At 42.4% G+C, this 26,696-nt stretch overlaps 3 protein-coding genes across 7 annotated transcripts; 1 reads left to right on the plus strand and 2 right to left on the minus strand.

Moving 5' to 3' along the window:
• Nucleotides 1-1,001: 1,001 nt before the first annotated feature.
• On the minus strand, nt 1,002-13,420 carry pacsin1b (protein kinase C and casein kinase substrate in neurons 1b). 5 transcript variants are annotated; one of them, XM_088389648.1, is made up of 11 exons: nt 13,357-13,420; nt 13,109-13,240; nt 5,214-5,323; nt 3,946-4,102; nt 3,643-3,878; nt 3,331-3,486; nt 2,945-3,120; nt 2,755-2,875; nt 2,550-2,674; nt 2,082-2,278; nt 1,002-2,015 (listed from the first exon to the last, which is right to left on the minus strand). In XM_088389648.1, the coding sequence occupies exons 3-11, from the start codon at nt 5,271-5,273 to the stop codon at nt 1,906-1,908; spliced, it is 1,338 nt and encodes a 445-aa protein (XP_088245774.1). In that variant the 5' UTR covers nt 5,274-5,323; nt 13,109-13,240; nt 13,357-13,420; the 3' UTR covers nt 1,002-1,905. The 5 variants fall into 5 exon arrangements, with proteins under 5 accessions (XP_088245774.1, XP_088245776.1, XP_088245775.1 ...); XM_088389650.1 differs by lacking the exon at nt 13,109-13,240 and having other exon boundaries at nt 13,357-13,397; XM_088389649.1 differs by lacking the exons at nt 13,109-13,240; nt 13,357-13,420 and adding an exon at nt 10,494-11,590.
• On the plus strand, nt 10,957-12,712 carry rps10 (ribosomal protein S10). Its single transcript, XM_088389655.1, has 6 exons — nt 10,957-11,048; nt 11,428-11,577; nt 11,691-11,865; nt 12,304-12,381; nt 12,498-12,553; nt 12,635-12,712. Exons 2-6 carry the CDS (start codon nt 11,428-11,430, stop codon nt 12,674-12,676), a joined length of 501 nt encoding a protein of 166 aa, XP_088245781.1. The 5' UTR covers nt 10,957-11,048; the 3' UTR covers nt 12,677-12,712.
• Nucleotides 13,421-13,844: 424 nt separating the features above from the next.
• On the minus strand, nt 13,845-21,948 carry nudt3b (nudix (nucleoside diphosphate linked moiety X)-type motif 3b). The gene is made up of 5 exons (XM_088390257.1): nt 21,643-21,948; nt 20,446-20,556; nt 17,768-17,812; nt 17,592-17,676; nt 13,845-16,878 (listed from the first exon to the last, which is right to left on the minus strand). The coding sequence occupies exons 1-5, from the start codon at nt 21,739-21,741 to the stop codon at nt 16,694-16,696; spliced, it is 525 nt and encodes a 174-aa protein (XP_088246383.1). The 5' UTR covers nt 21,742-21,948; the 3' UTR covers nt 13,845-16,693.
• Nucleotides 21,949-26,696: the final 4,748 nt, after the last annotated feature.

Raw genomic sequence — 26,696 nt, forward strand, 5'->3', positions numbered from 1 at the left:
TGTCATAGAACTGCTTGTAAACAAGAAAAGGGGATCTTTCAAAGAAGTAAAAAGGCGCTGGAGAAGCGGAGGCAGCTTTGTGGATTGCATAATGGATGCTTAAAAGATGAAGGCAGGGTCTAAAGTTGGCTAAAGACCCAAGATGAAATTATAAGAATTAAATGCAAGAAAAAGAAGGAAATGAAATAAGAACAGATAAGAAGAAAAACAATAAGAAGAACAGAAATGGAAAAAAATAATCAGTATGAAACAAAATTTCATACCAAGAACTAAATAGGATTAAATTCAAATAGCATATAATACAAACAAAATTCAAACAAAAATACAATAAAAAAAAAAATGAATGAAATAAAAATAACATTTCAACACAACAAAATAAAAAATGTAACAAAAAACAAAAACAATTAAAAGGAGACAAAATAGTCAAAATAAACGAAAATAAAATCAAAAAGTTAATATATAAACATCCTTCTTGCAGACAAGCTACCTGAAATCTTCTTTCCATGAATTCAATCACAACATATATTGTACACAAGCTCATGCTCGACATAGAATGAGAATACACAGCCCAAAAAGTACTGACAAGATTTGAAGAGCAACAGCTTTCCATCAGAGCCCCAAATTAAGAGATGACCCAGTTTTGGAAACACAGGTCTGACTGAAAAATGAAAAATGTGCTGTTCAGATAAGTCATCCATTTCACTGGTTGACAGCCAATTGCTGGGCACATATAGACAACCACTTAAGGACAATTTAGAGTGCTCAATTCACCTTTTTAGAATGTGGGATGAAATCGTAGAACCAGGAGGAAACCCACGCAGCCAAGGGGGGAACATGCAAACGGCGCACAGGAAGGCTGGAGCTGCAAAAACAAAAATCTCTTGTACATGGTTGACTTAACACAAAAACAGTCAAATTGCTACAAGTGTTCACAGATTGCCAAACGAATGTGGAACGGCCTCCGTGCGGACTCAGATCCAGTATAATTCAAAACCATTATAAAAAAGACAGATACAAACCTATTTATTAGATATAGATCAAATGATGATTAAAAATGTATGTTGTCTTGGGAAGCTAACAGAGTGACATGAGTCGAACATTTAAAATTTTAAAAATGGGCTACAAATAAATTAATCATGACAAACTAACACTATTATTTAAACACAAAATGTACTTAACCACAATAGAAAAGTCAAAGTCCCAGAAATGATGGCCAAAATGTGTATTTATATAAATGTGTGGCTATTGTTTCCAAGTATACAAGGTTGCTATGGCGGCAAATGAACTCATCGGCGTGAAGTCACGTGATCTTGCCGTCTCACGGGTGCACATTTCTGGACACGCAACTCCGTCCGGACACCGCTCCACATCCGTACCACTAAACTCAGCATAAAAATGTCAAAGCATTTTCATTTTTTGCCACGCAGTTGTTGAGTGATTGGCAGCAAGCTGCCCTAGTGGTCAGCAAATGTGCCTCACATTTTTGTGGTTCTACATTCCCTCCCACATTCGAAAAACAAGCGTTAGGTTCGCTGAAGGTGTGGAACGTGAATGCTAAACAAGTCTGTCTGTAGCGTGAGATCTCAAATTGGAATCTCCCTTTAAGGCTAAACATGTCAAGAACTCACAATGACAGAAAACAGGTATGAACTCTGTACAAGCATCCAGATGATTAAAAAAAAACAACAATGTAAATATATACACGGAATGCACAATGCATAGCTCGTTCTTGCTAATCCAGGCACCGCTTTGAGGAACGTACGTCTCCTAGAAATGCAAAATTAGGAGTTGCATGATACCGAATGGGGAAACCGGGAGCTCGAAAAAGGATGTCAATGTGCATCCACACTTGGACCATTCAGTCCAGTTAAGAGTTTTTTTCCCCAGCGTCCATGGCAGTGAGTTTTAGATGGGCTCCACGTAGTTAGCCGGGTAGAGACCCAGCTGGCCGCTGTCCAGGCGACCTTTGCACCAGCCCTGCTCGTCCTCCTCCTCCAGTTTTGTCAGTGTGTCACCTTGGTTGAGAATGTAAAACAGTAAGAAGCAACGAATCCACAGTCTGCATACCATGTGACAAGTACCTGCTCGGAAGCTGAGCTCGTCCTGTTCTTGGCCTTCATAGTCGTACAGCGCTCGCACTCTGACGCCATTGGCCGAGTCGTCGTCAAAAGGGTTAGCGGCGCCGTTGGTGTCGCCTGCCGAGTTTGGCGCCGTCTGGTCTTCGTCTGACCACTCGTTGGAAGCCCTGTGCGCCTGGTTCTTTTCGTAGCTGCTCATGCTAAAAGAATCAAAGAAGAAGAGACTTATTGTCCTAGAACCTCTGATGTATTCCACTTGATCTGATCTGTACTATATAAACCATTTCTTTGTTGGCCAAGGAAAGAGAAGGTCTGTGCGGTTCTTACTGTGTTTCACACAAAATATTGACTGCAATTATGAGCTGCTCTGTAAGTAACGGCACATTCCAGCTTGGAGTTTTTTTATTTTCATTTTGTTTCATCACTGCCCACAGTTGTAAATTGGGGATCCTCAGAAGAAGACTTCCTCACTTTCCCTCGTCTCCGGCTTGGGCCTGGTCAACTGCGGCCGTGACATTGGTCAACATGATGGAATCGCTGCCTTTCTTTGACTTTTCCTTCTTGGTGATGCTGTGGGTAAGCTCTGGGTTGTACTCCTGGAAAACAAATCAGTAGAAATGATCAGAACGCTGCCATCAGGTGGTGCGCTGATGCCGACAAGACACGGTGACGGTACTTCAAACTGTGGCCAGGTCATGTGCATGCCGGGGCCGTGGTTGTCGTTAAACCACTGTAGATCTTTTTGAGCGCTGGCCGATGTGATGGTGTGTTCGAGTTCCTCGTACACTGTCTCATATCTGTGCAAAGACAATGTTCAGAGTTAGTTGTAAAGAAAAGTTCTCATGATCGACTCAGTCATCATCAACCTTTGGTTCTCTGTGAGGTTGAGGTGGCGCTTGACGTCCAGCAACACCTCCCTGAGAAAGTTCAGCCTCTTCTCTTCAAACTGCTGACTCTGGTCAAAGACCTGCTCCATGTTCTCCATGTACTGAGGCGTGCACTTATTAAGCTCGTCCAGAGCTTTTTCGTACTTTTCCTTGGCCTGAACATAAAAAGCCCAAACAATCACTGCTCAATGGTTCAAAGGTCAAAGGACAGCTGATCTTTGCTGAAGTTATAGTCTTAACAAAGACTTGGAGAGAGGAGGTGAAGGTGCAGGAGTGAGTCACACATTAACAACGTTGATAACAACAATTCACCTTCTGCTCTGCTCTTAAGACTGGAGGTCACAGATGTACCTGCATGTGCTCACCTTCAGTGAATCCAGTTTACACTTGTCCACTTTCTCGTGGAGTTTCTTCAGCTGGTCGGCAGTCACTGAAGCGTCGCTCTTGCCGTTGGCCTCCCTGGTAGATGCCAGCTTCTCCTCTTTGCAGGCCACGTGGTATGACTTTTTGGCGGCCTCAAGCTGACGGGAAAGATGACAAAAGAAATGCTTGCAAACGGGTCATGGTCAAGTAGGGCGATAGTTAGGGTCATAAGAAGAAAAGAACCAACTAATCTCCAACAGTGTTGTTCACAGCTGATATTGGGACACAGGAACATCGCCCTCAGGTTCCCTTACCTCCTTCAACTTTTTAGCCCAGGGCTTCTGGGCTTTTTTGAATCCTTCATCTGCCTCTTTGGTTTCCTTAAAGCCTCCCATCATCTGTTTATGGTATGAGTCCTTCTGCCAGTTCTTCACTTTCTCAAAGTCCTCGCTCATCAGGTTGTTCTTCACTTCATGATGAAGATCGCTCACCTTCTCTGCCTCCATCATCAGCGACATCCAAGCACGTTCTACCGTGCCGTACTGAGGACCTGGTGCAAAGAGATGGTCATTGAAGCGCTACATTTGGCAGACCTGCAAGCTTTCAACACCTCTGACCTTTGTCCACCAGCTGTCTCCATCTCTTGGACCACTCAGTCAGCTGCTGGGAGTAGGCTTTCTCGATCTTAGCTCTCTCCTGGATGCAATTCATGAGGTCATTACAGAGTCTGTGACCATCGTCGATTCGCCTCACAGTACGCTTGTAGTTCCCCACCTTTCCAATAGAAAAGAACATTCCAACTCAGATGTGACCACATGGACATCAATATTTTCAACGGCCACGTACAAGAAGTTCAAACAGGTGAATATTTGGAGATGCTCCCTATTTTGAGCTTTAACAGCTTGAAGGTGTTTGAATTAGCGACACCACACCCCTGCCTGAAATGAACTGGACAAGTGCAGACGTATCGTCGGCACGGCAGAGAGCTGAGTCAGCAGAGCTGCAGCGCCGCTGTGATGCAGTGAAGCGCTGTGATGTAATGATGGCAGGGTGGAAGACGACACCTTTGCTGCTCCAGCGAAACGCACAGCTGAATGATGAGCTTGACGACAGAATACTGCAGAGTGGGAGGCCACGTGCAGTTTCTTCTCAATATTGAACACCGGTGTCAAACTAAAGGCCCGTGGGCTGGATCTGGCCCGCCACTGCCTCAATGACCTTCTTGATCTGCTTCTTGTTAGAGATGCAAGAGTTTTGTCTTCCTACTTTGCTGGAATGCAGAAAAGCCACAAAATTGCTGCATGGCCTCGTTGTTGCTCAACAGTGTTCAGCTATCATAAATAATGGATGACTGCTGGCAACTCCAGTTACAAGTGGGTTGCTTCTGCTCGGAAATCCTAGTTGGTGTCATCGTGAAAACACACAAGAGGTACGCAAATTGGGCCAAATTGAATCATTCTTCCTCACTTTCAATTTAAGTCAGCAAAGTCCCAATTATCGTGTCTCTGAAAGGTTACGCTAATGATCCTGTGGTGTAGGAAGAATTACGGGAGATTTTGTTTTTCCACACAAACTGCCGGGAAGAGCTTGGACTGACAATCGTAAATGTCCAACTTGTTCAATATTAATGATTGCAAACACTTTTTTTTGCCAGTCTGGATGTCTTGCCACCATGCTACCTTTCACAGGTCAATCTAGGTACTACAACAGATATCTGAGTGTATTTATGATTTTAAAGACGCATAAGCCACATACAGTATGAAAAATAATGATATTAATCCGTTTCCACAGAGCTCCCAGCTGAGGCCGGTTCAGTGAGAGTTCATTTGATGCTCCGGCGGCGGTGGCTAATCACCAAAAGCTTTCATTATTCCGTCGTTCTCACCTCCCAGAAACTGTCGGTGTTCTCCTCCAGGCTGGCCGACTCATCAAAGGTGCCAGACATGGTGGCGGTTGGGGTGGGGCAACGACGTCTTTGTTAGCTCCTCTCAAGCGCTGCAAGGACGAAATGAGAACGCAGATGAAAAATCCCGCATCATAAGAAGATTCTCTCTAATGCCGCACTGCATATTTTAATCTCTGGGTTTGTGTACTTAGTAAATTGATATCCTGCTTGTATTTCCTTCACAGGTAAAGCTGCTTTTAAAATATCAGAAAATATCTGCATATTATTTTGCAGGATTAGTTTGCTCTCATCCTGAAACTATGCACAATTAATTGTGCACAAGCTGATAACAGTACAAAGTTTCAGTTTACAGCTGAAACTATCAAGAAAACTAGCAGCTTCTTCACCCTGGAATGCTGTTTGCAGTCCTCTTGGGCCAAGATCAATATATGGAAAGACCGGCTATTAATCTTCACTGTGACATTTCCTGGGGGACAAGAGAAGCCTAAACTTGCAGAGTCACCGTGTCGTCAACAACGCGCAAGCCTGATGTTGCAAATTAATCGGGAGACTCAAGAATTGATGATATCCCTTCCAACACTTTACATTGTGCAAAAGTTTATTCCAATGACAAAATCGACAGTCTGAAGTTGTCAGAAAAGTACCTTAGCATTATGCAAAAACAAGTGCAAAACAATAAAACAACTCAAATGTAGGTCTGTTCAATCAAGGGATTGCATTTCGTGTTCGTTAAGATCCTACTAAAACTTCTTTCAATGCATCACAGTTCAAATATTTCGAGGTAAGTGTGGAAGATGCAAAACAATACAAAGAGAATTGTGTGTTTTGATAGATCTGTGGTTTGGGGGTGGGGCGGTCGCACTGTGGGTATTTGGGTCAACTATCGTGACACGTTTGACAATGAAGGGGGCGAGAGAGATGTCACTGGAGTGAGAGAGAGCGAGCGAGAGAGAGTAATTCCCCTCCAAATCTAAAATCCACTCCATTGACAAATTGGGGTCCAAATCCAGTTGGTGGCTTTGGGCGATGAGACACAGTGTTTATCACACTGCTTTAATCCAAGAGCCTCACACCGAGAGGAGGCTTTTGTTTGGCCAAACCAACCAGATTCTTCTACTTTCAAACCATTACCAAGCTGATAACACAGAAGACAACAAAGGTGATGCTGCTCACCCCTTCGTGAGGGACACCGGGTTCAGAGAAAGAACCACAACTACCGATACGGTGAGCTAAAGGCATCAACTCAACCAGACAAAGAGCAACACAGCCCCCTGCTTGAACAAAAGCTTACCCCCAGTCCTCCATTCGCGGCGGCCCAGGCTGCAGCCAGGAGAGAAAGAAGACACGTGGTCTGGGACAACAACCTCCTCCAATTTGGACCATCAACAGTCAGCGAGGAAAGGAACCGGAACCCACCCGAAGCACTAAAGTGTGTGTTTGTGTATCTCAGCGAGGGAGCGATAATCCCGCGATGTTTAGCTTGAGTGGTTCTGACAGAGCGCTGAGCCAGAGGGACACAGGGGGGTGAAATGAGGCGGTCGGGAAGGGGGGGGGGGGGGGGGGTACTTGGTGGGTGTGTTGCTTGGGTGTGAAGCTGGTTACACCTCCTCGCTCCTCAGGTTTTGTTTTGATGTAAAAGACATCCTCCTTAAGGATGGCTTGAAACTGGACGAGTGAAGAAAGCAACCTTTTGCTAGCTTGTGGATTCACAATTTTACAACAACAGCGCATGACAGAGACAAGCGGCACAAAGGCACGACCAGATGTACAGTAACTAGCATGAAACTCATATTAGGCACTTGGATCTGCAGTGTAATTCCAGACTTATGTATATAAAAAAGACCTATAAATAGACTATAAAAAACATAATAAAGTCTTTGGAGCGTATGAAAAACTATGGCGGAAGTCGTTTGATGCTCCAGGCAGCGTTTGAGAGGCTGATTACACAGAGGGTGGAGGAGATGTTTGCACAGATAGAAGGCGTGCAGAGATATATACGGTGGTCATAAAAGCCGGGGAGAGTCAAGCCGTCACACTAAAGATATTTCGAGTCAAGAATCGATCGTGGATCTGTGGTAGAACGCCGCTCAAGGGATTCAAACCCAGAATAGTAAAGAAATACTTGCTGGAAATCACATTTTAATTTTGCCATTACAAGATATGTGTGCTGCCATTTAGTTGCAAATATTACTGACAACTTAAAATTTCTAATACATTTTTTTAGCCGTCTGACTATTTTATTGGCTTTAAATATTTCATTAGTGCTGAGCACCAGGCAGTGGAAAGACCCTCTTGAGAATCACTTTTAAGTGAGCCTCAACATGACAAATAACCCATCAATTTTCTGCAAGAGTGAGTCATCTCGTATTTATCATAAAGATCCCCCAAAACAATCAATCAATCAATCAATAAATACTAGCTGGGCAGCTAGGATAGGTTCAAAAAAAAGTTTCATCTAGAGATTTGAAGACGCTTTTATCACAACAGCATGCACAAAAAAAAGTTTCTGACTCAAGATTCGAACCTCAGAACTGTGAGGCAGGCGTGCTAAACACTAGTTCACATTTCAGCAAGTAGCATAAAAAACCATTTACAAAACAGACATTGGATGAGAAAAGATACCTGTAAAAATATTAGACTACCTCGAGAACGTCGCTGCTGCTCGTCTCAGCAGTGCTGCTATGCAACACACCTTCGACACACCCACATGCAACACACACACTGCAAGAGTGAACTTTGCTATTTCATTGCAAAGACACATCAAGCCATCAATAATTAGCAAGGGAGGCTCACAGGAGGAAGAACACTGAGTAAAGACGAGGGGAGACCGTGGTGACGTGGCACAGAGTCACTATCGGGTCGGCTGCCAATCAAAAGGGGGGAAGGACAACTATGAGAATAGTAATGACTAGGCCTTTATGATGTTACTTCTGTTTTTCAAATGCATGTCTTCTTCTAAACAAAACAGGACTTTACAGTGAAGGGCCTTCCCTAAAACTGTTCCCACAAAGCTCGACACATAAAATTGTCCTAACTTAACCTCTGACGGATTCATTGATTAATTGAGAGTGTCTAATACAGATGACACACACACAAGCACTCATAGACAGATGCTCTTGCCATCTGCGTGTCATCTAATCAGATTTCTTCCCCTGGGTGGGTGGGCTTGCTCAATCTGACCTCTGTGTTCCTTCCCGCCATTGTGCAAGCTAATTTATGACATCGCAAATTTGAGCAGAGTGGCTTCAACTCGAGGGTCATCTCTTTGATATTGATAGGCAATTTCAAAATAAATAATACAATTCAATGTGAACCGATTCGTCAGTCATCACAAGTAAACCTTCCACGCCAATGAGAATCAATTACATGCATGCAGTGTCACCATGGCAACACCAAGCTTTCCTTTCCTCCGATTACTTATTTCTTGAATTGAATCAAATAAGCACGTCACTATAAATGACAATGAGGTTTATAAAATAGAAACCATCTTCAGTCGCGGTTACTTTGAAAAAACACTTCAGCCCAAACAGCTTCTGGCATGAAATCAATGAACCTTATGAATCATTTAATATAAGTTATATTGTAAGTGTACATAAGGATGGCTGAAGCCTTTCAGTGTAATGTAGTCAATACATAGCCTCAGAACACATCCATTTAAATACAATGAAGACATGAGCTGTTAATGGCCTCCACCATACTGTATTAATAATAAAACTATCCATGCTATTATGCCAAAGGGAAAGAAGAGCTTTTATTTTTTTATTTTTTGGACTGCTCCAGTTTGCCTTAGCTTCTGATAAGCGGCATATATGTGATTACTTGGTGCTTGATGTTGGTAAGTGTTTTAGGCCTTGGTTGAGGTGTACTTTGTAGTAGTAATAAATAGTTCAATTCCAACGTGTGACGAACCTTGCATGTCTGTGGGATAACAACATCAACAACAACAACAACAAAAGATCCCCAATACAGCTATTGTAATCATCAGAATTAGCTCTAAATTTGTACCCCACAGTTTGTAGGGACTATAGTAGTCTTAAAGAAGAGAAGAGTGAGTGGCAGATGTTGACACTCTGACCTCAGGAGACACAGAATGGGATGATTGTGTCCTTCGTGAGTAATGGTAAGGTCAAAAAAGACAACTTTGGGGTTGACTCTTATCAATTACGTTAATAGCCGGTGACGCCCTGTCTGTCTGTTCATGTAACTGAATAACATGACAGTCAATTCATCCCATGAGATACTTCTCCTTAAATAAGTCATAACAAATACATCAACATTACGCAAAAAATATTTTTTTTACAATTTTTCAGACTACAGATCACAAATAATACAACCATGCATCTTTAGTTTTAAAGGAAACATACTGTATTTAGAAGTAAATGGATACAATGAAGTTAGAACCATGTGACTACTTTCAGCCAATCAGCAAAGACAAGTAAAATGAGTGCCGAAATTCAATCCCTATCTGACTGAATGAATAATGTTCCATGATATAAAAGAGGGAAAAAGGAAGAAAAAAGACTTACAATATATATTAATAAAATTGCAAGCATGAATATTTTTTATATAATACAAAATAATCAAATGCATGTACAATGTCAGAGCTGGTGATCAACAAACATCTACTGTTTATTCTTGTAATTTTTGCAGCTACTCATGCAGAGAATATGCAACAACATAAGCAACAGGGATTCATCTTAACATGTGTGCGACTGTGAAATGTCACCACAAACATCACTCATGTAAAAGTGAGCTGCTTGAGCTACTAAAACATTGCGTGCAATAGGCCTATGCTGAGACATTTCAGAACCGCGGACAGAGCCCAACCGGGAGGCATAACATGGAGGTCAGACGCGATTGCACAATGTTTTTTTTTTTTTAAATGTATTCGTGCTTTACCATTAATCATCTTTCATGAATCTGCAATGAATTACTTTAAATGGGAAATGAAACTAGTGACACCGCAGCAGCAGGTATCGCGTTGGCTCAAAAGACACCTCCCAGAAACCCACTCGATTTCATAATGTCTACAAAAGTGTTAGATGATATATTTGTTAATATTATGATGATTGCTAATATTATTTTCATTCTTTTTTCCCAAGTATACCTGTATTGGGATTCCATTCTCACAGGCAATGTCGTTCAACGAAGAGTTCCAATTAAGTTTCGTTTTAATCGTACTTACAGCACACGTAAAATGATTGCAAGCAGGCAGCTAATGGATAATAATCATATGAATGATTTGAAAATATTACATACCAAAAAGTACGATCCACTTGATCGCTTCAGTCCTGCAAGACGGGCAGCATCGTCAGACGCTTGGGGGGTGGGAGGGTTGGGGGAGGCTGACTACAAGCTAGAGTGGACAAATCGCATTTCCCGGAAGCTCTTTGTCTGCTTCAAAATAAAGTAGACTTTGCATACGGTCATTTCAAAACAAAGTAATACGCAACCTTAGGGCACGCTGAAATCTGCCGTCTACTTTTTTTTTGTCAAGCAAACTACCCAATTGACAATTCATTGTTTCTGAGACCAATCACAGTTAGGGTTTCAAGACATAAAAGTACAAAACATATTAAAAATTGCCAAAAATTCTCACTTATCAAAAGTCCAACATTTTCTCCATTACAACACCCACAAGAAATAGATTATTTTTCTCATGGTATTTTTATATTTTTTGCCAAAAGTTCTGCTGCAGTTCCACTCCACCGCGAATGAGGGCGACATACGGAAAGAGGCTCTGAGCGAGAGAATAAACGCTTCCTATCAACGACGTCCGTTCTTTCCGGCTCCGGTCTACTCTCAAGCGCAAAGGTAAAGATGTGACCGGTGTTCAAATCTAAATAAATCTAGACCATCGCGAGTGTTAATAAAAATCCCTGGCCAACATCCAACTCTTGTATGCCTTCGGGTTGAAGCAATCGATATATTTCGAGCGTGACAGTTATAACCCCGCTGATATAAAGACGAGAAGATACGATGTTCACTAATGGCTGCCATTTTCCTGGCTGAATTGGTCTTCCTCGTTACGTGTACCTAGCGTATGCAAAATGTGAAAACCAAATGACAGTCGCTGATATTGTTTTGGGACTAATGCTTATTGTTGGGCTACTGCGAAGCACATAGATACACGCAATATGCAAATGAACCGATCAGGCTAGCATGCTAACGGCGCTCTGTCTCCTCTGAGCAGATGCTGATGCCCAAGAAGAATCGAATTGCCATCTACGAGCTCCTCTTCAAGGAGGGAGTCATGGTGGCTAAAAAGGACGTCCACCTGCCCAAGCATCCCGAGCTTGCCGACAGGAACGTGCCCAACCTTCATGTTATGAAAGCTATGCAGGTGAGTGTGAGGCTCGTAATGGCAATTTCGATGCCCCATGAACCGATGAACGACCTTTTGAATTCCTCCATTCGTCCTGACTGATTTGAACTTAACATGCATGCTTCATGCAGTCCCTGAAGTCGTGCGGCTACGTCAAGGAGCAGTTTGCCTGGCGCCACTTCTACTGGTACCTCACCAACGAGGGCATCCAGTACCTAAGGGACTTCCTTCACCTGCCCTCGGAGATCGTGCCCGCCACGCTGCGTCGCCAGACCCGCCCCGAGACCGCCAGGCCCAGGCCCAAGGGTAAGCCTGATAAATTACAAAGATTTAGTTATTCTTGAATTCTTAAATTTCAAAATGTCGGGGCTGTGTCACCGCAGTGAGAAGTTGCATGCATAGTTCAGTGTGATGAAATGCAAGATTATGACAAACCCAAAAAATTGCACCTAGCAATACTTAAAACTGCTTGTATTGGTAATGTATCTTCTCTACACAGCTTATTTAAACTTTCATATAAACTTGCATTACTTACATTCACTGTCAAAATAAATACATAGCCTCTCCATGACGTGACAAGTGTGCAATGCTGATTTTGCAGTGTTCATAGCGCTCACTTTAAAAAAAAAAATCCACTTGTTTCTGAACCTAACCCTTAAATCATAAATATTACAGTATACATTGCGTATGTTATTATTACACCCAATGTGCTAGAGAAATAATGAAATTATCATGTGCTTGCAGGAGCAGAAGGAGACAGGCCTGCCCGCCTTAACCGTGGAGAGTCTGACCGAGATGCATACAGACGATCTGCTGCACCACGTATGTATTGCACCACTTCTATTGTTACATACATGGATATCATAATGGTGTTGGAAGTCATCATATTCAAAATAGACTTGTGGCTCAAGGTGATTTACTCATTTCTAATTTTTCAGCCGGTGCTGACAAGAAAGCAGAGGCTGGTGCTGGAGCTGCCACAGAGTTCCACTTTGTGAGTTACCTAACACAAGTCTCAAGAACACTAATGTTAAGGCCTTTTAAAAATAATAAAACAACTTTTTTCTCTTTTCAGAGAGGCGGCTTTGGGCGTGGCAGAGGACAGCAGCCTCAGTAGATTTTTGCTATGTTCAATAAAGAAAATCCCAAACAAGTCAAGCTCTTTGTTATTTGAAAGCAGAAGTAGAAACACTTTGTTTCTAAACATCCTCTTAAGTGATCATGCTTCTCATTTATTTAAGCGCAAGTCAAAATCAGATACCTAACCTATATGTCCACTGGGTGGCACAAGTCAATTGGGGAAAAAATCCTCTTAAGATAGACTTGTTATATTTTCAAAATAACTGATAACATCTATTATTGAAGCGGCTCACATGAAATGCAGAGATTTTTGACTGGTGCACTTTAATTCTCTCCTCTTTAACCACCAACGTCATGTCACCGTGAAAACTATGAACTACACATTTAAACATTACAAACAGCAGCTCTTATTAAAATGAAAATAATGACAGTCAGACACAAATAAAGAATACACTTAGTTTCCTCATACCTTGTGCTTCCAAGGGCGTTAAATTTGAGTTGTTTCTGCAGCCAGCTTATTTTTCTCACACCTCCTGCTTCCAATGGCGCTAAATTTGACTTGTTTCTGCAGCTTAGCTTCCGAATATACCTCGCAGTACGTCTTTACACATAACAGGCCAACGGCACAAAAACACAAAGAAAGGCACGATAAACTACGTCTCCTCACTTTCAACACAAATCATGACAACAAGTAAAAACATCGTTTAAATAGCTTACCATTCGGAAACAAGGAGAAGGTGAGCAGGAAGTTGAGCGTCGGCAAAACAGGAAGTAGAAGAAAGCGATCTCTGCTCTTCAAAATAAAGGTGTAAAACGGAAACTGATGTAACTGTAAACAAAAAATAAGTTAAGCCAGTGCATGAACGAAACACAAATGGGTCCCACCAAGCCAACCTTTTGAACTGAAGCTGTTGACATTTTGTGATATTCTATTCGGTATTAAATCATTAATATTCATTTTCACAAATACGATAGCGCGTCAGTGCGACCTCCTGTGGACAAAATAAGCAACAATATAGTTACTGGGGATAGGGACCAGTATATAAATAATGTACTAAAAAGAAATGTGAAAATATTCAAATCCGTGGGTGATAAACTGCAAGTTTGCAGAGGTCTACTGATCTGATCTCTTGTAAAAATCCTCACCGGGCCAACCTTGATTAAAAAGTTGAGCCAAGTTGGCCATGGACAGACAGACAAGAGGCTTAACGTGAAATACTGGTGTTTTATTGTTGGCACATTTATATTACAATCTTCAGTCTTCTTGCACTGTTTTTATTCTACAGTCCCAAACAAAAGGGAAAAAAAAGTCCAGTGACACTTGAACACAAAAGCACGGGGATGTAACTTCTAGGCTGATGGTTGTCGGCTGAAAGGAAGGAAGTGCCTGTGTTGTCATATTTGCGAGGATGTTTTGAAGTATGATATGAATCAGCAGGCAAACGGGTACTAAACTTGATTGAGTTTAGTTGAACCAATTTGGCCACAAGGTTGAGCCAATTCCTACACAACTGTACTACGACCTTTGGTAAATCTGACACCTTCCTAAATAAAGTAATAATACATTGGATGTCATACTTGGATAAAGACCATTTGGTGCCTCCTGTTAATTTAAAGGAAAAAGAAGCTGACAAATCCTTTTTTGATTAAGTGTTCTGTTAGCAATGTACAAAATATTAGCATGTCAACACGACTGATTTACAAATCAGTGGATATGAATCATCCAGTAGCCTCGTGACACCTGTCAGCATCAAACCTCCAAAGACTTCACTCGCTCTTCCCAGCAGGGTGTGCCTGAGGTCATTGCCCTCAGCGACTTAATTGCACATTCAGATGAAGCGCTGAAACCTTATGACAGGCCTGAGAAAGGTGTCGTAAACGTAAGACTTTGCCCACCGCGCCTATCCGATTAGGCGGCAATAAATGAGAGTCCTCTTGACACTTTTTACAAGTGGAGGAAGCCCATTAAATTCAGTCATTATCATTGCGGGAGCCAGCTACAGGTTTCAAGTTGTCAGTGTGGTTTCACATGATGGGCTGCCCTGGAAACATGTCACACCCTGGTCTCAGTTTTTTTTGCAATCCCCTTTGACACAGCTACAGTTGTGCCTCCGAGACTATTTCAGAAATTTGAAAAACTTTGGCAGAATAGCGACGCATCTTTCTTCCATCTGTCACTACTCTGGAAGTGAAAAAAAAAATCCTACAGGTCAACTTCCTCTGTCCCTATCAGCACCCGTCACACAGCCTTTACGCTCTCCACTTCCAGAAACCCCCCCAAAAAAACCTCAGTGGCTCAACTTCCACACCCTTTAACGGCACTATCGTCATGCTCTTCATGCTACCAAAGAAGTTGAACATGTGCAGGTCGGCTTGAACATTCCGTGTCGACAACTTGCACGCAAAGCTCTAAACTGTGGTGGCCATCCGGTCACCACAAAACCTGCCCGGGAAGTTGATAAGCAGCTAATAATCAGCATGAATTCAAATTATGATTTTGACGAAAAGACCGCCAAAACCCAGGGTGGGGGACCATTGACAGAAACCCTTTCATGTGAAACCACAGTGGATTTTGGGGTTGTCATGTTCTGGTGATCTATTCATCCATTTTCTACCATTTAGCTCGTTCAGAGACAGCGGTCAGAATGATCTCAGCCTCATCGTTCGTTCAACGTCTCGCGGACGGCTGACTGGCAATTCATCAATTCCCATTTGAAATGACACCTTTTTTTTTTATGCTCGCCGTTGATCTATACAGAAATAAACAATTTACAGTAAAAACTTCTTCCGTGCTCATCTACAACAGCGCCTCCAGTTTCACAGTATGGAGCCGGCGGCTTTCGTGACGCGGCTAAAGAGACTCTTGCCAGACGTTTAGAGAGAAACAAACGGAAACAAGCTAGTATCCAAAAACAAAAAAAGCATTTTACATTTTAAAAACAAAGTCTCACTGTACAAGGCTTGTTTGCGTCGCATGCTGCCAAACACAGCATTGCTGATTCTCTTACTTTCAATGTCAAATTGGGTGGGGTGCAGATTAAATACATAAATCGGCCCGATTTTCTGTAGCACACCCAAATAGAAACTCTCTGCGACTTTCTGTGTGCATTGCGTGTCCAAGTATAAATTAACACACAAAGACGCAAGCGAGCTAATACAGTTGTTATATTAGAAGAAGAAAAAAAAAAACGTCGGGAGCAGTACTGATTTCTGCCTCCTGGGTTGGCATTTGGAGGAAAGGTCATTGAGGAAAAAAAGGAAACGTGCCCACTAAAGACACCTGTAATGTAAACAACTGAAGCAAACTGAACGTGAGGAGGGAAAACAGGATATGCGCTTCATGGTTTTTGAAATGGTTGTACTTTGACCCTTGGCGTGCGAGAGAAAACATTTCACTCGATCACAGGAGGGGGAAGGTTTAAATAAAAAAAAAAGATGCTCCAGGTGAAGTAATGTTGACATTCTTTCCACTACTTTTTTGGAGTGAACGTGCACCGTGTGACAGTTAGACGAGTTCCGGAGAGGATCAAATTATGCTTTGACGAGCATAATAAAAGGAGGCCCAAAAAAAAAAAGACGTAAAATCCAAAGAAGCTAGGGAGCACAGAGAAAAGTCTGAAAAACAAAAAAGGAGGGGCACCTAGTTAAAAAAGGACCGCCGAAAGCCTTTCTGGTTCAAGCACGAGAGAGATACACACTTTTACATGACAACGGTAAAAAGTAGTTGTTTTTCCATTCAGTTAACACACTACGGGTGCATCGCGGAGGAGGGGGGGGGGGTCTTTTGTTTTCATGCAAGGGGGTTCAGTAAAAAGAAAACAAAACCAAAAGGAGGTGAAAAATGCACAAGGTGTTTCCGTCAACACTCGTCATCCAGTCTGCGCCACCACGGCGTCGCCGAGGAGTTGGCAAGGCAAAGCAGACAGAGTCGAAGAAGAAGTAAGAGCGCAAGTGGTGGCCAAAAGCTCCTGACGTGGAGGGTGCGGAGGGGGGCGCGTGGCGTGGTGTGGCATGGTGGCGGGTGCTTGGGGTGGTGTTCAGTTTGGGTTTTTAGTTATCTGATATCTGAGACGGAGCTCTGGTTGATGCTGTAGGTGGGGGCAATGGTGGCCGCCAATGGGGTCCCGTTGCTGGTCAGGCAGCTCTCCTGGAGAGCCTCGAAGTACGTGGCCTGCACGGGCTTGTGACACCGCAACAACTGTATGGCATCGTCTATTTTAAACCATTCCCTTTTCCTCCCTGTTGGCGACACAGACAATTGAGAAACAATTGATTATCTTTAAAAAAAAAAAACATCCTGAACTTGATATGCCCGGAAAGCAATCAAGGCCTTCGATCGTAAATGTTTAAATGGTTCGATATTTTTAATTATGTCATTGCATCGATATGTGCTCAACAGTGACTGTAAATATTTGATTTTCACTATCGCCTCCCTCCTCACTTTAAATCTTTTTAATAGCTTACGTAGACTAGCCTGTAGGCCTGATCTAAAAATAGCTCAGCAGTTATGGCAAATTGTGATTTCCTGGAAATGGTTTAGAAGTGACATTAATATTTAACATTTTTAGATATGTAAGATGTTGAATATTGATTTTTTTTATCTTTCCTACAGGGTTAAATCAATTTAGGCAATGATTGTGACAAATTGTTAATGTGATCAGTGTCCTCATCTAGATGAATATCCCTAATTGTTGCTAACATAATTAAAGTTAATTTGAGCAGATTTGTTCATTTCAGAAATGTCACTGGTAGCCCTTTGTATTAACCGGCATTAATCATTTTTATGTGCCTCTTAGTTTGTCCTCACCAATGGTCTTGAGCTTGCATTTAAACAAAAATGTTAAAAATTGGCATGTGCGTAACCTGTTTACAATTCCAAAAAGCTCTGGGGGGTGCCGTGTGACAGCCTGTGAGCCGCACCGATCCCACAAGTAAACAATAGTGCCGTTTACCAATGTTGACCGAGTCCTCCCAGTCCTCCAGAACATCCGTCACGATGAGAACGTAAACAAAGGTTCTGTGTTTCCTTTCCTGGTTCTGCGAGTCAGGCGGGAAAGGAAACAGTCAGCTCACACAACAACACAGGGTTAATGAGCCAAACATTATAGGCGAATGAACAGCGGCTCACCTCGAACACGCCGACTAAACGACCCAACGTCCCCTTCACGCCCGCCTGCCGAATAAAAACATAAGCACAAGTGAGTATTCACACTGACATTTCCTGTTAAAACTGACAAAAAAAAAAAAAGCCAGCTTCATAAAGATGCAACGGCCTCAAATCAATCATGGAGGTAGACGTTGGCTCTGACAGGAGGTTTTCCGGAAGGTCAGTCTTTTTGCTGCTTCTTCATCTTCCAGTAACAGTCTATAAATAACTGTTGACGGCACTTGCGGTGTCAGTGTTGCAATGTGGCTTCAAGAAAGATCATGTGCTAAGGGGGGAACTCGGGGCAGCCTACGGGCGGGATGAAGTCCCGAGGATAAAACATTGCTCGACTTCATTCCGTAAGATGTCTGGCATAGAGGTGACATTTCAAAGTAAGTATCCTGAGTCTGCTTAGATGGAGTCAAACAAACAGAGATTACCGACGAGCGGACCGAGAGGGGGACCATCAAATGTTTTCCCCACTTCTGCAAATGAATATCTCTAAAAAATAAAACGACAGTCCAGCAGACAGGAGTGGGCTTTGTATAAAAGCTGACAGTTTTAGAAGCCGGGTGGAAATGTGCTGGCAGCATCCTGCAACTAAACAAAGCCAGCAAAGACGCGCATCCACACACCAAGAGCCAGGATGAGCGATGATATCAGCATCCGGCATTGTGCTGGACACGGCACAGAGAATGGCCTTTTTATGGTGCCAAACGACGGACAGCCGCGAGGGCGAGAGGATTCAGTGTCTTCGCCCCGCTCAAAATGCCAACGACGTGAATAGCGCCGTGAACCCTCCAGAAATACTCCACTAAAGTGGCAGATGAAAGCGGTCCCAAAGGCGGAATATCGATTGCAAGGGGAGACTCCCAACTGTTTACTAATTGCTACCCTTCTCTGAACACGGACGACAAAGCCAACGCCACGGTGTCTTCAAAGTCGTGCAATTCAGTCCGCCCCGAAGGTGTACCTCGAGCTTTTTCTTTGGGCTATTTTTCCTCCCCAACAAAGCCTCAATGCGTTATAGGGTTAGGTAGTGGCTAAAAATCCTTAAATACGCCTTTGTCTCATTCCATTTTCACATTGAAACGTCTGCAGCTATTAAAAATCTGTAGAGACAAAAACTTGAGCAATACAAGTAAAACTTGGTGTCGGATGGCTGTTAACTGGCAAGCGGCTGATTGCCTTGGCCAAAGTCGAGGCCATTGGCAGCTTGCGTACAAATCTGTGCTTATTGCATTTTTGTTTTCTTGCTGTTTGTTCAATAAAACGATTGAGTGTGCACCGGCGGGCATAACTATACTCCTACCTAGCAATGGTATGCAATATTGAATTTTCTAACATTGATTCCTTGTGTTGGCCTAGACATGCTGTTGTGGTAAACATTGCACTTTTTTTTTTTGTTACGACTCTTTCCTCCTGGCTCATGCCCCTACTTCCATCCACTGCTTTTCTATGGCGCTTGTCCTCAATGGGGTCACGGGTGAGATGAAACTTATACCGGCTTACTTTCAGAGGGAGAGAAAGTAAACACACCCTAGCTCAGACAAAAATATAAGCGAGTTGGCTCTACGAATGCAATTTTCTTAACCTGGCTCTATCAGTGGTTAGGTTAAAATATAACGGGTATAAATTGCCAGGGTTCGATAATGGCAACAGCAGGCTTCACACACACACAAACAAGCTTCCCGGCAACAGATTGTATCATGTTTAAGGCTAGCTGCTATTTAATCCTTTCAGAAAATCACTAAAGACTCACTGTAAAAAAAATAACAATCCCACCACTTTAAAACATTTGTAAAAGGTGGCTTGAGCTGAATCCCGGCTGACCTTGTTTGACACCACTATGTAACATGATGACCACGATGGCACTGGCGACATGTTGCTAGGCTCTGCCCGAGAAAGCAAACATAACAGTTGAAACAGGGCTTTAACTGGAAAGTATTTGGCCCAGAGTAAAAGCAATTGACAGCAGGACAACATCCAAAGTCAAACGCTGTATAGTTCTGTCAACCTTCTCTGTTTACATAAAGTAAGCAGACTCATTTAAGTCTGTGACTACATACTGGTTCTTGTAGGTGTTATTCTAGAATCTTGCTAATTCCTGTGGTTGATTGATGGTACCCTCCGATTAAGAAAGTATTGACCAGCTTTTGGTGAACAAAGCCTGACTGGGATCCTTGTATAGTGAAGATGTTGGCTGCCGTGTTTGCTTCTCACGTCAGCCGCTGATTTCAATAGGAAATTTAGGTGGGAAAGTTGAACAGATCTCAGTGTAAGGTTTCCCTGTATTAAAAAAAAGAACGCTGTCAAAGGCTTGAAAAAGAAGCACTTGTTGAGAGGGAAAAAAATATGTTTCTTCTCTTGGAAATTTCCCAAATACTGAAATCTCAACAGGAAATTTGGTTTTGAAGTTTACTAAATTAAAAATTGACTGGCCTGACATTGACTGCACTGCTTTCCATTCCATTCTATCCATTCTGCAGTACAGAGGAAATAGATAAAGAAAAGAAACATTTTATTTGTCAGGGGCGGTGTGTGTGTGGGGTCCTTTCATCAAAAAATGACTTTCTTTTTTGTCCACCGTGAAGTTCACCTTTGCACTTTTACAAATGTACAGCACAGACAAAATAATGACATTTGAAGTGAAAGCCCACCTCCTCGCACACTTCCCGAGTAGCAGCAACGCTGGGCTCCTCCTCAGGTTCCATGCCCCCACCGGGAACGATCCATTTATCGGGATGTCGACTGCTGCTTACCAGCAGCACCTGCAAAAGCATTGCAAACAGACAGCGGGGTGGCTTCATGCTCTTGAATGAATGAATGGATGCTATGTATTCACACAATGACACTTTGTTGTGCAGGCATTTTGGGGGAGGCCAACCATTGAGAAATAATGTGCGGCAACTCATGGATGGAACACCAAATTGTTACAAATCACTTATATGCAAATAGTTACGGGTGACTCCATTGGAGCGTGTCAAATAACTGAAATCACTGGATTACCTTCCTACCTATGATGGCCATGGAGTACTTCTGTAGAGTACTTTTGACTTGCACAATGAAGCTGAATAAGTACTTCAAGCACAGTTAGGGTTATTCCCCAACAATAATATGTAATTCCATCCAAGTACAGAGTTGGAATACTTTTGCAATCTCAGCTGTCGACTTGACATCAGCTTTCCGACTCGCCTCTCCTCACTTATGGATTTTTTCGTACGCAGGTAGCGAGGATGAGCCACACGGTTGACCAAGAATCATCAAAACAAATAAGGGCGTGAGGACATGACACATGAACGATGATAAACATTCTTGCTTAGGGGCCAACAACCAATGCACAATTATGTAAGCCAAAGCGTGCATCATTATTTCCTGTGGTGTCTATCGGCTAAGGTCAGCATAAGTAACACTTGGGTACCTGACGTGTTAGCACCACTAGAAGTTTCGTTTAACAGAGGATGCATGCTGTTGTGTTGGACCATTAACAATCTCGACTGCCGCTTGAATGACAGCGAGTCACAGCGCACAACAACCTGGGCTGCCGGCTTCGGTTGCTGGGCGAGAGCCGGCCGGCCGACCGACCGGCGGAAGAACATTAGCATCAGCTACAAGCTAACAGTGGCTAACCTGATACTGAAGAGGCTTACATAACTCTCGGGAAAATAAATCCACATTTTAAATAACAATACAATAAAACGACAGAGAATAGTTAACATACAAGTTATTGGAAGGTACCACTTGTAAAAATTACAACATCTCTGTTGACGCCTATATTCATTTACAGTTAGTGCTGAGGCTAATGCTGTGCTAATGCTAACATTAGCCCGACTGTCTCGCCACATCCTCGGACTCACCTCTTCCTCCGATTCGCTCCTGAAGCACAGGCAGGCGGCGCGCTTCTTGTAGCCGTCCCCGTCGTACGTCCGGGTCTGGTTTGACTTGAGCTTCATCATCGCGGAGGGGGTGCACAGGCGTTCGGAAAGCACGGCGAAGTTGACCACGTTCGAAGGCGACGTTCGTACACGCAAAGTCCTCCTCGGGAGGAGCCTCGGCCTTTTCGCTTTAAGATATATAACTTCTTCTCCGCTTCATTTTTACACAGCTCGGCGCATCTCCGGCACGGTCGCCATTACAAGTAGCCACTACGCCCACGACGTAATTTAACCTTTAATAGCTCCGCGAGCGTACGAAAGTCACGTAGGTGGCGTTCGGGGATAGAGGCGGCGGATAGCGGGGGAAACGCAACACTGCGTACGGACCAGAGTGAGCCGGTGGAGGAAACGGATACTTTTGGTTCCAACTCCCTTGCAAGGACCAATTGTTTGCTCCTGGCTTTAACCCAAACCCAATATTAAACATAGCAAACGGTATATTATCGACTTATTGTTTTAAAAGAATGTTGCAGTGGGTTGTCGTTTAGAGTCAGCAGTTTCAGCACCGCAGGTAATGGACAGCGCCACTTTAAACATCAACAAATGATGGCTCACATGACTAATAACGTGATCTCCTTAGCATTAAAAGGTTGGAATACGGGCAGATGAATGTTTTGGTAGATGTTACATTTTTAGAAGATTTTAGATAGATTTTTTTAGTGGTTTAAAGCGCATCCTCATTGATGTTTAAACAACCACGTAGCATAAAAAAGAGATGAACCAGTTTAAGAACGTCGAGTGACTCTTGCCAGCTTAACGATTAAAAAAAAAAAAGTCTTAGAAGGGCAGGAAAATTTTCTAAGCGACTACATATTTCTCCAAAAGCGACAAGTGACAAACAAAAAAAGTTTTCATTCATTATGAACAGTTCAAATTGCAACACAAAACCTTTAGGCTTCTGCTAGAGAGCAAAAAAATGTAAAGAAAAACCTACGTGAACATCTGAACATTTTGGGGTGTTAGAGGCACTTTAAATGCTAGTAGGCGTGCGCAAACTTTCATTTAACACGAGTTTACATGTGATTGGGTCACTCTGAACACAACCACATCCACGGTTATAAGAGGTGGTAAACACTTGTGCAACCACATCACCTTGTTTATTCTTGCTTCTTTTTTTGAAATCCAAATGGACACAATGCATTGCATTCAATTTTACAGGTTACACAATTTATTGTGTGCGTTGTGTGCCACTCTAAAAGGTTGGTGTCGAGAGCATTTGGCATGCGTGTATGTGCGTGTGTGTTTGAGTTATTGAGACGACTGCTGTTGAGAAACATTAGAAAGTCTGGGGAATGAAAAATGTAATTAGAGGCAAGTGATGCCCCCGGGTGGCTGCAGCAGTAAATATGCAAACATAATTAAACTGCAGTGGTAATGCTTCTAAAACAGTGAGTGCCACGGGAGGAAAGCCAAAGGTTTTACTTGCTCTTATTTTGTGCATACGGTTATTAATCTTGCGGACCACTTTCAAAAAAGCTGTGTAACGTTAGTGGCAACAACAACGCTTCACTAAGTAATGCATGATCAAATAAAATATTTGGTTTTGTCGTTTTCCTTGAAAAATACTTTTTCTTTGAAAATATTTTACTTATTGCTGAAAAAAGTATTTTTATCTTGAATTTTTTTTGCTTTACGTTCACAATTGTGTTTTTGCAGTTCACGATGGCATATGGTTGCAGACAGCCAGATGAAAGTAAAATAAAATAAAATAAAACAGCAATTGTATTTACCCACAGAGATCAATCCAATCTTCATCACACGTAATATAGAGGAAAATTCATAAGTATTGACTGTGCTTGTGTTATTTGGCTCTTTCTTTTTCCCTCGAAGAGGGCGACTGGAAGCTTGACAGAGTTGAAATAAAAATATATGTACATAATGGGGTCATACTCAAGAGGCTGCGGCGCTGCTTGCACTTTGACGATGCACAGTTGCTACGGCAACCTCCTCTCTCTGCTGTCTGAGCCGTCCACACGCTAGGAGAAACTGGATGGACAGGATGGAGTTGGAGTCCATCTGTCCAGAGGGAGGCGCTGATCTCATTCAAAACAGAAACTCAACAACATTAACACACATTGCACTCCACCACTCCACTAACACTAAACTACTACTACTACTACACGACTATTATTTAAGAAATTAAGAAATGTGCTAGAAGTGACTTGGCAGCATTAGTGTAATGTGAAAACAGAGTGACACGCATATCTAAATGGAATCATCAGAGGAACTCTATTAAATGTCTATCTATTAAATGCAAATTCAAGCTCAGGATAGAACCACACGCAATAATGTAGTAGCATTTGATTTTGGGCTCATCCTGAATGACCAGAGAATGGATTTCATTGTTAAGTCGAAGCCTGGAAAGGTATTAGCGACATTAACCTTTTTCTTTAAATATGCACTTTAACGACCTGGGAAGCGAGCAGGAGATTGTTGTTGCTGTGCCTGAGGCCAGAGAGGTGATTGCCAGCTTTGTTTCAACCCCACAAGAGAAGCCCTTTGCTGGCGTCTTGTGATTGTTTGGGCCTTTGAATGGTGCTGCCTCTTGATGGACACCAGCGTTTGCTAAAAGCTACCAGCATAAAAAAAGCCTTTTTTATATTCAATTTGGATTTGATTCTAAATGACCAAATCTGGCCCTAAGTAATGTCACATCAACATTTTAATGTGATTGCACACATTGTTCATTCAAGACTAAATTGTCCCAAAAAGTGTGCCTATGAGTGTGAATGATTGCTCATTTGCCCTGCGATTGGCTCGCAATCAATCCAGAGTGCCTCTCGTTTCTATCATCAAAAGTCAACTGCGATCGATATGAGGTCCAACGCAATAGAACATTTATATATTGATCCCAGTTCATAAAATCTACAGTGGATCTGTCAATGGATATAAAAATACACACCCTTGCTCAGATGGTAGGTGTTATTAAAAATATATTTACCACTAGTAATATGAGCTACAACCTGGCAGTTGGGTAATTAAAAAAGGAAAAAAAATAATATATATTTTTATTTATTTTACATTATCTACACACACACGTATTGCTTTTTCATCCCACCAGGGGCTGCTCTCACCATGTTGTTTATTTCTCATGCCAGCCAACAGAATCCACATTTGTAGACGCTCAATCAATACAAATGACAGCAGGACGCGTGTAATAGCGCATGATACAAGTAGCACACCTGGCTGGTGACAGCTGCCCATCTGCCCACAACAACAAATAATATTTTTCTCCATCCACCCTCATAAAAACATCATGCCCAAACTACAGTGTGCAGCCAGCCAGCCAGCCACTCACCCACACAGTGAAGATGGATCGTTTTGACGTTCAAGCACATTTAACATCCACACGCTGATACTTAATTGCCTGTTGTTATGATGCGGTGCAGCCACAGAAGGACGCTTGGCCGCGGGTTGCAAAACGGATGGGATTGAATTTCATGTAACAGTAAGCCATGAAAGACAGTTGTCAATGCATTGAACCTTTGTTTTATTATTTGCCCATATACATCGAAGGTCATCGCTTTGAATTTGGATTACAAGAGAATTCAAGTGACAGGTGAGCAAGTGTGTATTTAAGCTATACCGATAATTTAAAATACTCAATGAACCAAACAGGCATGTTTTGGAACCTGCTATATGAGAAACTGGAACCAAAGTCCTGTAAAGTATGTTGAAGCCATGCATCTCAAATGAGGAGCTCAGTTAGGCCTGGCTGATACGTGGACGTTACAGATTTGTTTGTTCGGGTAATTTTATTGTTTTGGTCATGTTGTAAGAAGATTTTGAGATGATTTAGGGAATTGTAGTCTGGGGAAACTATTAATAGAAGCAAATGTTGTGCCACCACGAGTTCAATGTTAGATGAAACAGAACCTGATGAAAAGCAATGCAACATGTTGGCCACAACTAAGTTTGTTGAAGCTGAAGGACACACAGGTCATTTTACGTTCCTGTGGGGCACTTTGTTTGCCAGCTTGATTGAAAGAAGTGGAAAATCATTCATTTTTCCTCCTCTAGAGTTAAATTGAAGTGACCAGGAAAGAAAAATCCCAAGCTGTCACAGGCAGCTCAACGTTTGGCCTTCCTAATGAATCACACCACTAGATGAGAGAACCTTTTGAACTGAAGAATTTATACTCTGAGTAATTCCCATTATGTGTCCATGAAATGAGCAGCGTCTGGGGGCAGGTGATTACGCCGTCCGGGGATTCCGAGAGTGACTGGAATTAACGCGGCTTTCCATTCTCTCCACCCCGTGGCTAATTGAAACAAGGAAGCTGAGCTGCTGGGATTGGAAGGCGTGAAAATGTCCTATTCAGTGCAGGCACTCCCAGGGAAAACAGTGCATGAATATTAATTTTTCGACTCTTGCCATTGGGGTGGTACCCTCCAAGGTTCCGCTTTTGTGCCCTCTAGCACCTTTAAAAATAAGGCTCCAATAAATCTTGTAAAAATTGCACAGGTCAAAATAAGGCTGCCATAAATCTCATAAACGCTGCGAAGGTTAAAACAAGACTACCGTAAATCCCGTAAAAGCAGGTTAAAATAAGGTTCCCATCATTCCCAACCATGCTGAACAAGTTACAAGAGTAGTATGGATATTGTAAAAGCTGCGAAAATGAAAGGATGACTCAAGTAAACCCTGTAAAACTGGCACAGGTTAAAATAAGGCTAATTTGAAAATAAAATGAATAAAATAAACATCTCAAGAGCTTGGGTTTGTCACTTCAGGGTGAGCGTTTGTGAGTGGTGGCGAAGGTGAATGTTTTGCTCTTATCAGGGTTTGTTCAAGGTTGCAAACGTTCACCAAATATTCTCTGAGGTGAACGTGCATCCGCGGCCTTTACTGACACTCGCAAACATTCTGCCTTCAGTGAGATACCCCGCTTAAGATGGGTCATAAAAATCTACATGGATAAAAAGAGTTACTGTGATTTTTATTAATAAAAAATATGCAGGTTACAGCGGTTCAT

This window comes from Syngnathus floridae, chromosome 11 (assembly GCF_059516105.1).
Source record: "Syngnathus floridae isolate MCC-2025c chromosome 11, RoL_Sflo_1.0, whole genome shotgun sequence".
Taxonomy (NCBI): Eukaryota; Metazoa; Chordata; class Actinopteri; order Syngnathiformes; family Syngnathidae; genus Syngnathus; species Syngnathus floridae.

What these genes read in the sequence shown, in the direction of transcription:
- pacsin1b (XM_088389648.1), bottom strand. Translation starts at nt 5,273, where the DNA reads ATGTCTGGCACCTTTGATGAGTCGGCCAGCCTGGAGGAGAACACCGAC. An exon ending in GTAAACTGGATTCACTGAAG is followed by an intron (nt 3,121 to 3,330) that starts GTGAGCACATGC and finishes TTTTATGTTCAG; the next exon opens with GCCAAGGAAAAGTACGAAAA. An exon ending in TGACCTGGCCACAGTTTGAA is followed by an intron (nt 2,675 to 2,754) that starts GTACCGTCACCG and finishes TTTGTTTTCCAG; the next exon opens with GAGTACAACCCAGAGCTTAC.
- rps10 (XM_088389655.1), top strand. Translation starts at nt 11,428, where the DNA reads ATGCTGATGCCCAAGAAGAATCGAATTGCCATCTACGAGCTCCTCTTC. An exon ending in CAGACGATCTGCTGCACCAC is followed by an intron (nt 12,382 to 12,497) that starts GTATGTATTGCA and finishes CTAATTTTTCAG; the next exon opens with CCGGTGCTGACAAGAAAGCA. An exon ending in CTGCCACAGAGTTCCACTTT is followed by an intron (nt 12,554 to 12,634) that starts GTGAGTTACCTA and finishes TTCTCTTTTCAG; the next exon opens with AGAGGCGGCTTTGGGCGTGG.
- nudt3b (XM_088390257.1), bottom strand. Translation starts at nt 21,741, where the DNA reads ATGATGAAGCTCAAGTCAAACCAGACCCGGACGTACGACGGGGACGGC. An exon ending in GGAGCGAATCGGAGGAAGAG is followed by an intron (nt 20,557 to 21,642) that starts GTGAGTCCGAGG and finishes ATGCTTTTGCAG; the next exon opens with GTGCTGCTGGTAAGCAGCAG. An exon ending in GTTTAGTCGGCGTGTTCGAG is followed by an intron (nt 17,677 to 17,767) that starts GTGAGCCGCTGT and finishes CCTGACTCGCAG; the next exon opens with AACCAGGAAAGGAAACACAG.